Genomic DNA, 13,239 nt, shown 5'->3' on the forward strand with positions numbered 1-13,239 from the left:
GGAGTGGGGATTACCTGTTGATACAAATTCCTTTAGTACAGAGAGTCTCAGAAGTGTGTAAGAAACTGTGTGCGTGAGTGTAAAAAATTTGCCGGATGGCCAGAGTAACTCATTATCCAGGTGGACCAAGGTGGACCACCACTGACCTCCCCACAACCGCACACCATCAGAGCTGTGTTCACCCTGGTGCATGATGGGAACTATTCCATGAACACTGCAAGCCTGTGCTGGGGATGGGGAAGGTGTGTTCTGGGTGAAGCTCAGTGATAGAGCAGATCAAGACAGATTAAACCACTCTCCCCAGCTCCTAAATGAAGGTGTTTTCGTGTCTGCCAGGCTGTAAGTGAATCAGGCACCAGGTGTGAAGCTGTCATGCAGGAGAGCTGGTGGTGGACCGGACAAGACCGGTCTGAGCCAACTGCAGCTGCTGACAATCCTGACCTCTCCCCTCCCTCGTCCCTCCAGCTTCACTAACTCAGATGATCTATAATAATATTTGACAGATTGTCATTCTTATTTCCTATGACCTGCGGAGGGGATAGGGTTTGGGATGTTCTGGTTTGTGTGTTTTTAGTGGAACATTTTATTTGCTGATAGATCCACCAGGCTGGGCTCCATCCAGTCACCATGTTAAAGGGACAGACTTTTCTGAGGCCTCAAAACCAGTGGAATGAAGTGACCGAGAGAGTTAACCCTGTCTCTCCTTGTCTTTCTAAGTTACAATTTTGGCCAAATGAAATCAATATCTTCATTAAGAGTTCTACTTCCCCTCATGTCAAGAACGCATAACTTAGTTTCACACCAACGTCTTGGCTCCCAACTTTGTCACTGGCTAGCTTTAGGTTGCTGTAGTGTGACTGGTATCTTTCAGAAGAACCGCTGGGCGAGAACCACGTGAGTCCTGAACACAACAGAAGGTTGACCTCTGACCCTGAGCATGTATGACCCTTGAACCCAAGTCTGTGTGACCCTGGATGGCCCCTTGCCGGATGTCCCACTGGAATTAATCAACAAAGTGTTCCATTGCACACTTCTGAACATGTCCTCTGCTTGACCTATCAGGGCTCTGGTGAGGTTTGTTGCTGGTTGTCACATGACTACCTGCGTAGTGAAGCTTCCTGTCTGTCTATCTGTCTCTGTCTGTCTGCCTGCCTCTGAGAGTGGGAGATGTGCAGAGGGGGAGGGAGGGGGAGATGTGCAGAGGGGGAGGTGTGCAGAGGGGGCTGGCCTAGTTCAGCATCATAACTTCCCACCTCTTTCTTTCTATCCTTTAGCCTCGGCATCTCCAGACAGAGCTGTAGTGACTGCCTTGGCTGTGGAGAGCAGAGCTGTAGTGACTGCCTTGGCTGTGGAGAGCAGAGCTGTAGTGACTGCCTTGGCTGTGGAGAGCAGAGCTGTAGTGACTGCCTTGGCTGTGGAGAGCAGAGCTGTAGTGACTGCCTTGGCTGTGGAGAGCAGAGTCTGGCAGAGATGAATGGTGAGTAAAAAACAGAGGGAAAGAATTAACCTCCTGAGACCTATGCATGAATACATTAATTGCTGAACGAACGAGATAGTATTTAATATTGGTAATAAAAAAAAAATGCTATGGATATTTTGTGGACCTTAACATAAGCAAAACAAAGGATATGATCATATATTTCATAACTCAATTTATTAAACTACGATAATTAAAGACATGGCTGTGTACTGTGTAGAATGCTACAGGTATCTTATGACATAGACTACAAATTGACCTTCGAGGAGAATGATGAGACCAGAGTTTGTTTTATCTGAGAAAGAGCTTTAAGGTGAGCTTAAACTAAACCTATCAGGTTTGCACTCCACACAGCTGCAGTGTGATGCGAGCTCTATTTTTCAGCACTATTCCCAACCCCAACTCTAACCCTTTTCAGAGAAAGTACCAGCTCCTTAGCTCTGCCCGTCAGTTTATAACTTAAAGGTGGAGAGGTGATCCAGAAATGATATTGTATCTTCAGCTGTTGCACTACTAAACAAAGCTAGCATGACATGATGCACTTTGCCCTTACATGGCACTTTAAGCATTTGGAGGAAGTGTGTGTGTGGGGGGAGGGGAGGGCTTGTTTGTGTGGGGGTTAAAGTACGCACCCCAACTGTCTTAAGCTGGAGACCCTAACCCCAGGAGGGAAACAAGATTGTCTCACTTTTTACTTATAGGGGGTTGTGTTTACTGTGTTGTCCAGGGGACAAACCGGCCCCCCCTAGGGCACCCCCCGCGCCCCCGGAGGAGAAGATGCAGGAGAGGGGCCAGTGGAGCAACAAGCTGGAGTTCGTCCTCTCGGTGGCAGGGTCCATCATTGGTCTGGGCAACATGTGGCGCTTCCCCTACCTCTGCTACAAGAACGGGGGAGGTGAGTGGGGGGGATGATATCATAGTCATCATTCATTGAGCAACTTTTATCCAAAGCATGTGCATATAGAAAGTAACACATAAGATGTGCTTTGTTCGAGCAGTGTTCTAGAGGTCAGAGTTGACTTGTATTCAGGGTTAGCCGAGCTGCTCTCCGCTGGGGCTGCAGTAAACGGCATGTGAGGAGCTGCTTGTGTAGGTGCTGTATCAGACACTCCCTGCTGGCAGCAGGTTCAGAGGTCACAGGGTCAGGGGTCAGGGGTCACACAGCTGTTGTTGCTCCGTCCTCTCCTGGACAGCTGCTCCTGTGGTGCTGTGGATGTTCCAAAAATTCTCCACACACACACACACTCACACACACACACACGTACACATCACACATGCACCACACACAAACACACTCACACACACACACACACACGTTCTACATTCTCACACACACACTCACACACACCACACACACACCACACACTCATACACACATGCCCACTCACACGTACACTCACACACCGCAAACACACTCACACAAACACACACATGTACTCTCACGTGACGGGGCAGCAGTTGGATCCCTGATGTGTCCACAGCTCGGTCCAGAACGTTGAAGGTTATTTTAGATGGTGTGTTCACTAAGCCTAACCCTGCTGTTCCCCCTAACCCTGCTGTTCCCCCAACCCTAGATGTTTCTGTCAGCTAACTGGAGCCTTATGAAGACCATGGTGTTCCAGACATATGCCTGCATCATGCAGAGCATCATCCATCCTTCATCCATATAAACAAACCCTCCTTCTCCAGGTGCCTTCCTCATCCCCTACCTGATCTTCCTGTTCACCTGTGGAGTTCCTGTGTTCTTCCTGGAGACGGCGCTGGGCCAGTTCACCAGCGAGGGGGGCATCACCTGCTGGAGGAAGATCAGCCCCCTGTTTGAGGGTAACCATGCCAACATCTATTCTACACTAATCTAACTTCTTTTTTTTTCTTCAAGTTTTTATTTAGGCGTTGGTGTTTGACATTACAACATTATACACTGTACATTGTGCTAACATCTACTTCTAATAATCTTACATCTACTTCTATAATACCTGCAAATTTGACTTTGATCTTATGGTCTCTCCTCCTGGTCTCTCTCCTCTTGGTCTCTCCTTCTGGTTTCTCTCCCTCTGGTCTCTCCTCCTTGTCTTTCTTCCTCCTGGTCTCTCTTTCCTCCTGGTGTCTCTCTTTCTGGTCTCCCCTCCTGGTCTCTCTCCTCTTGGTCTCTCCTCCTGGTCTCTCTTTCCTCCTGGTGTCTCTCCTTCTGGTCTCCCCTCCTGGTCTCTCTCCTCTTGGTCTCTCCTCCTGGTCTCTCTCCTCTTGGTCTCTCTTTCCTCCTGGTCCCCCCTCTGGTTTCTCTCTTCTTGGTCTCTCTTTCCTCCTGGTCTCCCCTCCTGGTCTCCCCTCCTGCTCTCTCTTCCTCCTGGTCTCTCTCTTACTGGTCTCTCTCCCCTCCTGGTCTCCCCTCCTGCTTTCTCTTTCCTCCTGGTCTCTCTCCTACTTGTCTCTCTTTCCTCTTGGTCTCTCTTTCCTCCTGGTCTCTCTCCTCTTGGTCTCTCTCCTCCTGGTCTCTCCTCTTGGTCTCTCTCCTCTTTGTCTCTCTTTCCTCCTGGTCTCCCCTCCTGGTCTCTACTCCTGGTCTCCCCTCCTGGTCTCCCCTGCTGGCCGCTCTCCTGTGCTGCAGGTCTGGGTTACGGCACGCAGGTGATCGTAGCACTTTTGAATTTCTACTACATCATCGTTCTAGCGTGGGGCATCTTCTACCTTTCCTTTTCCTTCTCCTGGGACCTGCCCTGGTCGTCCTGCAATAACACCTGGAACACAGGTAAACAAACTCTAACCCTGGAGCACAGGTAAACAAACTCTAACCCTGGAACACAGGTAAACAAACTCTAACCCTGGAGCACAGGTAAACAAACTCTAACCCTGGAGCACAGGTAAACAAACTCTAACCCTGGAACACAGGTAAACAAACTCTAACCCTGGAACACAGGTAAACAAACTCTAACCCTGGAGCACAGGTAAACTAACCCTGGGACCTGTTTCATAACGAGAAAGGTGGGGATTACAGTAAAGTCCTGAATAAACAAATCAGTCGTGGCTAAAGGAGTTTGGGGTTTGGAAAACTGGCTTTATAGAACCCAGTCCCTTCTCATGACCTAGGGCCAGGTCAGTCCAGAGGAGGAGGAGGATGAATGTAATGTTTTTTGAAGTACTCAACAAACAACTGATTTTTTTTTATCTGACGAGGAGTATGAATGAGATGAATGATGATCTGGTTGATCCTGCCAGTAGCTTGAATGAGATGAATGATGATCTGGTTGATCCTCCAGTAGCTTGAATGTGATGAATGATGATCTGGTTGATCCTCCAGTAGCTTGAATGAGATGAATGATGATCTGGTTGATCCTCCAGTAGCTTGAATGAGATGAATGATGATCTGGTTGATCCTCCAGTAGCTTGAATGAGATGAATGATGATCTGGTTGATCCTCCAGTAGCTTGAATGAGATGAATGATGATCTGGTTGATCCTCCAGTAGCTTGAATGAGATGAATGATGATCTGGTTGATCCTCCAGTAGCTTGAATGAGATGAATGATGATCTGGTTGATCCTCCAGTAGCTTGAATGAGATGAATGATGATCTGGTTGATCCTCCAGTAGCTTGAATGTGATGAATGATGATCTGGTTGATCCTCCAGTAGCTTGAATGAGATGAATGATGATCTGGTTAATCCTCCAGTAGCTTGAATGTGATGAATGATGATCTGGTTGATCCTCCAGTAGCTTGAATGAGATGAATGATGATCTGGTTGATCCTCCAGTAGCTTGAATGAGATGAATGATGATCTGGTTGATCCTCCAGTAGCTTGAATGAGATGAATGATGATCTGGTTGATCCTCCAGTAGCTTTAAGCAAGTCTGAGCACATGGCAGGTCATTTCCAATACTGAGCTAACCCTAACCCTAACCCTAACCCACAATACTGATGTTACTGTGTTCTCACAATACTGATGTTACTGTGTTCTCACAATACTGATGTTAACTGTGTTCTCACAATACTGATGTTACTGTGTTCTCACAATACTGATGTTAACTGTGTTCTCACAATACTGATGTTAACTGTGTTCTCACAATACTGATGTTAACTGTGTTCTCACAATACTGATGTTAACTGTGTTCTCACAATACTGATGTTAACTGTGTTCTCACAATACTGATGTTAACTGTGTTCTCACAATACTGATGTTAACTGTGTTCTCACAATACTGATGTTAACTGTGTTCTCACAATACTGATGTTAACTGTGTTCTCACAATACTGATGTTAACTGTGTTCTCACAATACTGATGTTAACTGTGTTCTCACAATACTGATGTTAACTGTGTTCTCACAATACTGATGTTAACTGTGTTCTCACAATACTGATGTTAACTGTGTTCTCACAATACTGATGTTAACTGTGTTCTCACAATACTGATGTTAACTGTGTTCTCACAATACTGATGTTAACTGTGTTCTCACAATACTGATGTTAACTGTGTTCTCACAATACTGATGTTAACTGTGTTCTCACAATACTGATGTTAACTGTGTTCTCACAATACTGATGTTAACTGTGTTCTCACAATACTGATGTTAACTGTGTTCTCACAATACTGATGTTAACTGTGTTCTCACAATACTGATGTTAACTGTGTTCTCACAATACTGATGTTACTGTGTTCTCACAATACTGATGTTAACTGTGTTCTCACGATACTGATGTTACTGTGTTCTCACAATACTGATGTTAACTGTGTTCTCGCTCAGAGAACTGTGTTGAGTTTCAGAGGAGAAACGAGTCTGTGGACTTCATCCCAAACCCAAACGCCACATCTCCTGTCATCGAGTTCTGGGAGTAAGTGTTGAAACTTCACATCACTTGTTCAACACAACCCACATCCCTGCAGGATAACAGATTAGAAGCATTAAGTGTGTGTGCGTGGGCCTGTGTATGTTTGTATGTGGGTGTGCGTGCATGTGCATGTGTGTGTGTGTATGTGTGTGTGAATGCGTGTGTGTATAAATGTATGTATGTGTGTGTGTTAAGGAGAAGAGCGTTGAGGCTGTCGCCGGGCATCGATCACATGGGCTCCCTGAACTGGGACCTGGCCCTGTGTCTGCTGGTGGCCTGGGTCATGTGCTACTTCTGCATCTGGAAGGGGGTGAAGTCAACAGGCAAGGTGGGAACTCTTTCCATGACCCCTTACCCTGATCCGTAACTTTAACTCCTGACCCCTAACCCTGATCCCTAACTTTTACCCATGACCCCTGCTCTCCAGGTGGTTTACTTCACCGCTACATTCCCCTACCTGATGCTGCTGGTGTTGCTGGTGCGTGGGGTCACCCTGCCGGGCGCCGGCCGAGGGATCCAGTTCTACCTCTACCCTGACCTGGGTCGCCTGGCAGACCCCCAGGTCAGTCTACACACAGGTCTACACCCAGGTCTACACACATGTCTACACACAGGTCTACACACAAGTCTACACACAGGTCTACACACAGGTCTACACACAAGTCTACACACAAGTCTACACACAGGTCTACACACAGGTCTACACACAAGTCTACACACAGGTCTACACACGGGTCTACACACGGGTCTACACACAAGTCTACACACAGGTCTACACACAGGTCTACACACAAGTCTACACACAGGTCTACACACAGGTCTACACACAGGTCTACACACAGGTCTACACACAGGTCTACACACACTCACTCATACATACATAGTAAATGCCCATCGGGAGGAACTTGGGGTTCAGAGTCTTTCTCAAGTACACTTCGGCACATGGCCTGGGAGGAGTCAGGAATCAAACAGAAAACTTTGCGACTAACAGATGACCCTCTCTACCCCCTGAGCCACAGCCGCCCAACACGCACATGCAACAGAGCTGGTTCTCGTCATTGTCCTCTGACATGGAAATCTATATGTTGTAGGAGACCCTCTGTTCCTCCACCGTGCCCCTAACCCTCTTCCTCCCCCTCCACCCTGCCCCTAACCCTCCTCTAACCCTGTCCACCCTGCCCCTAACCCTGTCCATCCTAACCCTGTCCACCCTGCCCCTAACTCTGTCCACCCTGCCCCTAACCTCCTCACTGTCCAGCCAGTATTTGTCATAGTGGTTGTATCTTGTTAATCAATGTTAAAACCACGAGTCAGTTAACCAGCCTGCCGTTCCCCTGTGCCGTGTCAGGGATGTTAATGATCAGTTAGAACGGTTTCACTCCCTCTCCGCTAAACCTAACCCTCCCCACCAGGACACGTGTATTTGACCCTCTCTTCATTGTCTATAAATCAAAGAAGATCTCAAGAGTGTTTAACCCCAAAAAAAGGTGACATCCTGCCTGATCTGTGTTGGGGGTGTGGGGTTCTCCCTGGTGTGGTCTGTGTTGCAGGTGTGGAGGGTGTGGTCTGGTCTGTTGTTCAGGTGTGGGGGTGTGGTCTGGTCTGTGTTGCAGGTGTGGAGGGTGTGGTCTGGTCTGTGTTGCAGGTGTGGAGGGTGTGGTGTGGTCTGTTGTGCAGGTGTGGGGGTGTGGGGTTCACCCTGGTCTGGTCTGTGTTGCAGGTGTGGATGGATGCAGGTACTCAGATCTTCTTCTCCTACGCCATCTGTCTGGGCTGCCTCACCGCACTGGGGAGCTACAACAAGTACAACAACAACTGCTACAAGTAACCTATACACTCCTCTACTCCTGTACCAACCGCTACATTACACACACTCCTCTACCCACACTACACACACTCCTTTACCCACACTACACACACTCCTCTACCCACACTACACACACTCCTCTACCCACACTACACACACTCCTCTACCCACACACACACACACACAGACACACTCCTCTACACACACTCCTCTACCCACACACACACAAACACACTCCTCTACCCACACTCTACCCACACTCTACACACAGTACATAGTTCTAACAATATTTCGGTGGTCAGATTTAAGGAACAGGCTATTTACCAGGAAGGGTGCAAAGCAATACAGGTGCGTCTGTGCTGCAGGACTGTTTGTGTGTCTGTGCTGCAGGACTGTTTGTGTGTCTGTGCTGCAGGACTGTGTGTGTCTATGCTACAGAGGAACTGTTTGTGTGCCTGTGCTACAGAGGGACTGTTTGTGTGTCTGTGATGCAGGACTGGCTGTGTGTCTGTGCTGCAGGACTGGCTGTGTGTCTGTGCTACAGGACTGTCTGTGTGTCTATGCTGCAGGGACTGTCTGTGTGTCTGTGCTGCAGGACTGTCTGTGTCTTAGCTGCAGGACTGGCTGTGTGTCTGTGCTGCAGGACTGTGTGTGTCTGTGCTACAGAGGGACTGGTTGTGTGTCTGTGCTGCAGAACTGTCTGTGTGTCTGTGCTGCAGGGACTGTTTGGCACTGTGCTTCCTGAACAGCGGGACCAGCTTCATCGCCGGCTTCGCCATCTTCTCCATCCTGGGCTTCATGTCGTACGAGCAGAATGTTCCCATCGCTGAGGTGGCAGAGTCTGGTCCGTTTGTTGCCTACATTGTAGATCTATGTGTTTCTGGATATGTACTTTTACAGATATAAACATATATATTTGTGTGTTTTTATTTATATATAATGTATGTGCTTTTGTGTTGTTTTTTGTGTGGTTGTTGTCGTTGTGCAGGTCCTGGCCTGGCTTTCATCGCCTACCCGAGAGCCGTGTCTATGATGCCCTTCTCTCCTCTCTGGGCCTGCTTCTTCTTCATCATGATCATCCTACTTGGCCTAGACAGCCAGGTGAGACCATGACCCCTGACCCTAGACAGCCAGGTGAGACCATGACCCCTGACCCTAGACAGCCAGGTGAGACCCTGAAACTGTCTCCCTCTCCATCCCTTCCTTCCTCTCTCCTCCCTCCCTCTTTCTCTCTCCTCCTCTCTCTCTCTCTCTCTCTCTCTCTCTCTATCTCTCCTCTCCCTCTCCTCCCTCTCCCACTCTCCTACCTCTTTCTTTCTCCTTCCTTCCTCCCTGTCCCCTCTCTTCTTCCTTCCCTTTCTCCTTCCTACTCCTCCAGTTTGTGTGTGTGGAGAGCTTGGTGACGGCCATGGTGGACATGTATCCATCCGTGTTTCGGCGTCCGTACCGCAGGGAGCTGTTCCTGCTGGGGGTGGCCTTCCTGTCGTTCCTCATGGGTCTCATCATGCTGATGGAGGTAGAACCCTGGTCCTGCTCTGTGGAAATCACATCCTTAGAGCCCAGACACATCCTTAGAGCCCAGACACATCCTTAGGGCCCAGACACATCCTTAGAGCCTAGACACATCTTTAGAGCCCAGACACATCCTTAGAGCCCAGACACATCCTTAGAGCCCGAACACATCCTTAGAGCCTAGACACATCCTTAGAGCCCGAACACATCCTTAGAGCCCAGCGTATCTGAATGGTAACCTGGCTCTGCCCAGGTGACGTATCTGAATGTTGCTCTCCTCTCTGCAGGGGGGCATGTATGTGTTCCAGCTGTTTGACTACTATGCTGCCAGTGGTATGTGTCTGCTGTTCATGGCCATCTTTGAAACTGTGTGCATCGCGTGGGTCTATGGTAAGATTCTCTTGACCTGAGATATGCTCTCACTTTTCTCACTTTTTGATTTTACCCATTATTGTAGAAACACTTTAATAACTAGAGAGAGAAACACTTTAATAACTAGAGAGAAACACTTTAATAACTAGAGAGAGAGAAACACTTTAATAACAGAGAGGGTTAGGGTTAAACTTGAGTTACTTTATTATTTATGAAGATGGCATAGATTAAAAAGCTTACATTTGCTGCTGCTCATTTAGCAATGAGCTCATATCACAAATAATGGAGTTTAGTGTAGAATTAAATGATGAAAAGAATGATTCTTTTCCTCTCAAGAGGGGATGGTGATAGTCTATGTGGCAGCCTCACATAGTTGAAACAGTTGCATAAAAAACAAGAAGTTGGGCAATCCTGTGTACAAATTTTCCTAACCTATATGACTTAAACTTCCCCTTAAGTTTTTACCTTGTAGTGATATTTTTAAGCCTAAATATTGCATTCATTCATTAATAAAGAACCCACTTTGAAACAAGCTGATTCTATCATTGTCACTGGCAGTATTTCAGCTGGAATCCCTATTCCAACATTATAGGCCTCCAAAAACGTAAATAAGCTTGAAATGTATTTTTGGAAAGCTGGCTAATATAGCAAGTTGACTGGAAGTGATCCTTGACAGTAACAACATCTCTAGGTGCTCCGTCCAAGCTGTAAGTAGGGAAAAGCGCATTTAACTTTGTCAGCTTCTCTTATACTCCCTCTATATCTGCTTCTCAATCCTGGTCATTGATCCTAGTCCCTGGGTCTACTGTAGCCCTGCAGGTTTTAAGATGTTTGACTGCAAAAGCAAGCAAGATCGTGCTAGCACTAATAAAGTGTGTCCTTTGTGCACTAACCCTAACCCCCCACCTGTCACTGAAGGTCAGTCACTTCTGCTGTTGCTAGACAACCATCACTGAGGGGATTGTTTAAATGTGCCTTCCATCTGTTAACACTTTGGAAAACTATCCTTCATGTATCCAGATCAGAGCCCTACCCAAGATAAGTAAAAAGTGTTGTGAAAATGTTGAATCCAAACTGTCTCTGGATTCATTTAGATTTCAGTAACTTTAGTTTTCAGTTTACCTTACATGAGTTCCACAAACTCAGCATAAATGTAAAGTATTTTTAGCCCAAAATCACATTTGCACCAGCAACTCTCTTTATCTAATCAAATGTTTTTAATCAAAATGTTTGAATCAAATCAGTCTTCAACCCTGTTTATCATCTAATTGTCTCCTTCCCTTGTCTCCTTCCCTTGTATCCTTCCCTTGTCTCCTCCCCTTGTCTCCTTCCCTTTCCTCCTCACTCTCCACCTCTGTATTAATCCAGGTGTGGACCGTTTCTATGACAACATTGAGGACATGATTGGTTACCGTCCTGGACCCTACATCAAGTACTGTTGGTTGTTCTTCACCCCAGCGACATGCATTGTGAGTGCTATCAACCCCCCTGTCCCCCTACCTTACCCTCTCTACCTCACCCTCTCTACCTCACCCTCTCTACCTTACCCTCTCTACCTTACCCTCTGTACCTCACCCTCTCTACCTCACCCTCTCTACCTTACCCTCTGTACCTCACCCTCTCTACCTCACCCTCTCTACCTTACCCTCTCTACCTCACCCTCTCTACCTCACCCTCTCTACCTTACCCTCTTTACCTCACCCTCTCTACCTCACCCTCTCTACCTTACCCTCTCTACCTCACCCTCTCTACCTCACCCTCTCTACCTTACCTTCTCTACCTAACCCTAACCACTCCACCTAACCAGACCACTCTACCTAACCCTAACCATTGATGTACTGTACTACCCTAACTTGTGTATAGGGCACGTTTGCGTTCTCCCTCATCAAGTACACCCCCCTGAAGTACAACGGTGTGTATGTGTACCCGTGGTGGGGCTATTGCCTGGGCTGGCTGCTGGCCTTATCCTCCATGGTCTGCATCCCTCTGTGGATGGTGTACAAGCTCTGCACCACCCAGGGGACGCTCCGAGAGGTACGCTGCTGCTCTGTAAACAGCTCACATGCTAACCCTGACCCCAAACACAGCTCACAGTTACCATGCTAACCCTGACCCCAAACACAGCTCACAGTTACCATGCTAACCCTGACCCCAAACACAGCTCACAGTTACCATGCTAACCCTGACCCCAAACACAGCTCACAGTTACCATGCTAACCCTGACCCCAAACACAGCTCACAGTTACCATGCTAACCCTGACCCCAAACACAGTTCACAGTTACCATGCTAACCCTGACCCCAAACACAGCTCACAGTTACCATGCTAACCCTGACCCCAAACACAGCTCACAGTTACCATGCTAACCCTGACCCCAAACACAGCTCACAGTTACCATGCTAACCCTGACCCCAAACACAGCTCACAGTTACCATGCTAACCCTGACCCCAAACACAGCTCACAGTTACCATGCTAACCCTGACCCCAAACACAGCTCACAGTTACCATGCTAACCCTGACCCCAAACACAGCTCACAGTTACCATGCTAACCCTGACCCCAAACACAGCTCACAGTTACCATGCTAACCCTGACCCCAAACACAGCTCACAGCTCCCTCTCTCTCTCTTTCCCCAGCGCCTCCTCTTCCTCACCCAGCCCTCAGACGACCTTCCAAAAACCAAACAGGAACAGGACAGGCTTCTGGCAGTGTTTGCTGCGGAGGGCCCCGGGCCCACAGCTCTGGGGGCTGCACCCAGCAGAGCAGGCTATCTCCATGTGCCAGATTCCAGCTGCTGAGGTGTGGAGGAGGAACTGGATGTCATAGGAGACATGTATATTTACATTTACTAAAGCATCACTACTTGTATGGTTGTAAAGGACACTAAAACACATACTTTTGTATTATATTGTCAAAATGCAGTATTCCCCCCCCCCCCCCCCCCCCAGTTTCTCAACGTATGTTCAGGAATAATTATCAAATATTAAGATGTATATGGCAAGGATGTGATCATATGGGTATGTTGTGGAATATTGTGTAGTAATGAAATATATTGTATTAAAAAAAAGATCTGCTAACCCTTTGTGCCCGTTATAAAACAACTGTTAACAACTGTGGTCTTGTACTAAGACCAGTTGAAAAGTGAACTTGTCTGTGTAATAATGACTGTACAAAGACTGTACAAAGTTGTGAAAAAAATTAAAACGTGAATGTCACAATTTTCTGTACTTATTTAGGATAGGAATATTG

General features: G+C 47.4%; 1 protein-coding gene across 1 annotated transcript; it reads left to right on the plus strand.

Moving 5' to 3' along the window:
* Positions 1-1,469: 1,469 nt before the first annotated feature.
* On the plus strand, positions 1,470-13,073 carry LOC136960334 (sodium- and chloride-dependent GABA transporter 2-like). Its single transcript, XM_067254790.1, has 15 exons — positions 1,470-1,477; positions 2,205-2,372; positions 3,167-3,301; positions 4,086-4,226; positions 6,215-6,302; positions 6,495-6,627; positions 6,727-6,861; positions 8,020-8,123; positions 8,826-8,950; positions 9,095-9,207; positions 9,485-9,622; positions 9,906-10,008; positions 11,359-11,459; positions 11,854-12,024; positions 12,627-13,073. The coding sequence occupies exons 1-15, from the start codon at positions 1,471-1,473 to the stop codon at positions 12,786-12,788; spliced, it is 1,824 nt and encodes a 607-aa protein (XP_067110891.1). The 5' UTR covers position 1,470; the 3' UTR covers positions 12,789-13,073.
* The last annotated feature ends 166 nt before the right edge of the window (positions 13,074-13,239 follow it).

Source organism: Osmerus mordax, chromosome 17 (genome assembly GCF_038355195.1).
Source record: "Osmerus mordax isolate fOsmMor3 chromosome 17, fOsmMor3.pri, whole genome shotgun sequence".
Lineage (NCBI taxonomy): Eukaryota > Metazoa > Chordata > Actinopteri > Osmeriformes > Osmeridae > Osmerus > Osmerus mordax.

What these genes read in the sequence shown, in the direction of transcription:
- LOC136960334 (XM_067254790.1), top strand. An exon ending in CAATAACACCTGGAACACAG is followed by an intron (nt 4,227 to 6,214) that starts GTAAACAAACTC and finishes GTTCTCGCTCAG; the next exon opens with AGAACTGTGTTGAGTTTCAG. An exon ending in CGCTGAGGTGGCAGAGTCTG is followed by an intron (nt 8,951 to 9,094) that starts GTCCGTTTGTTG and finishes GTCGTTGTGCAG; the next exon opens with GTCCTGGCCTGGCTTTCATC.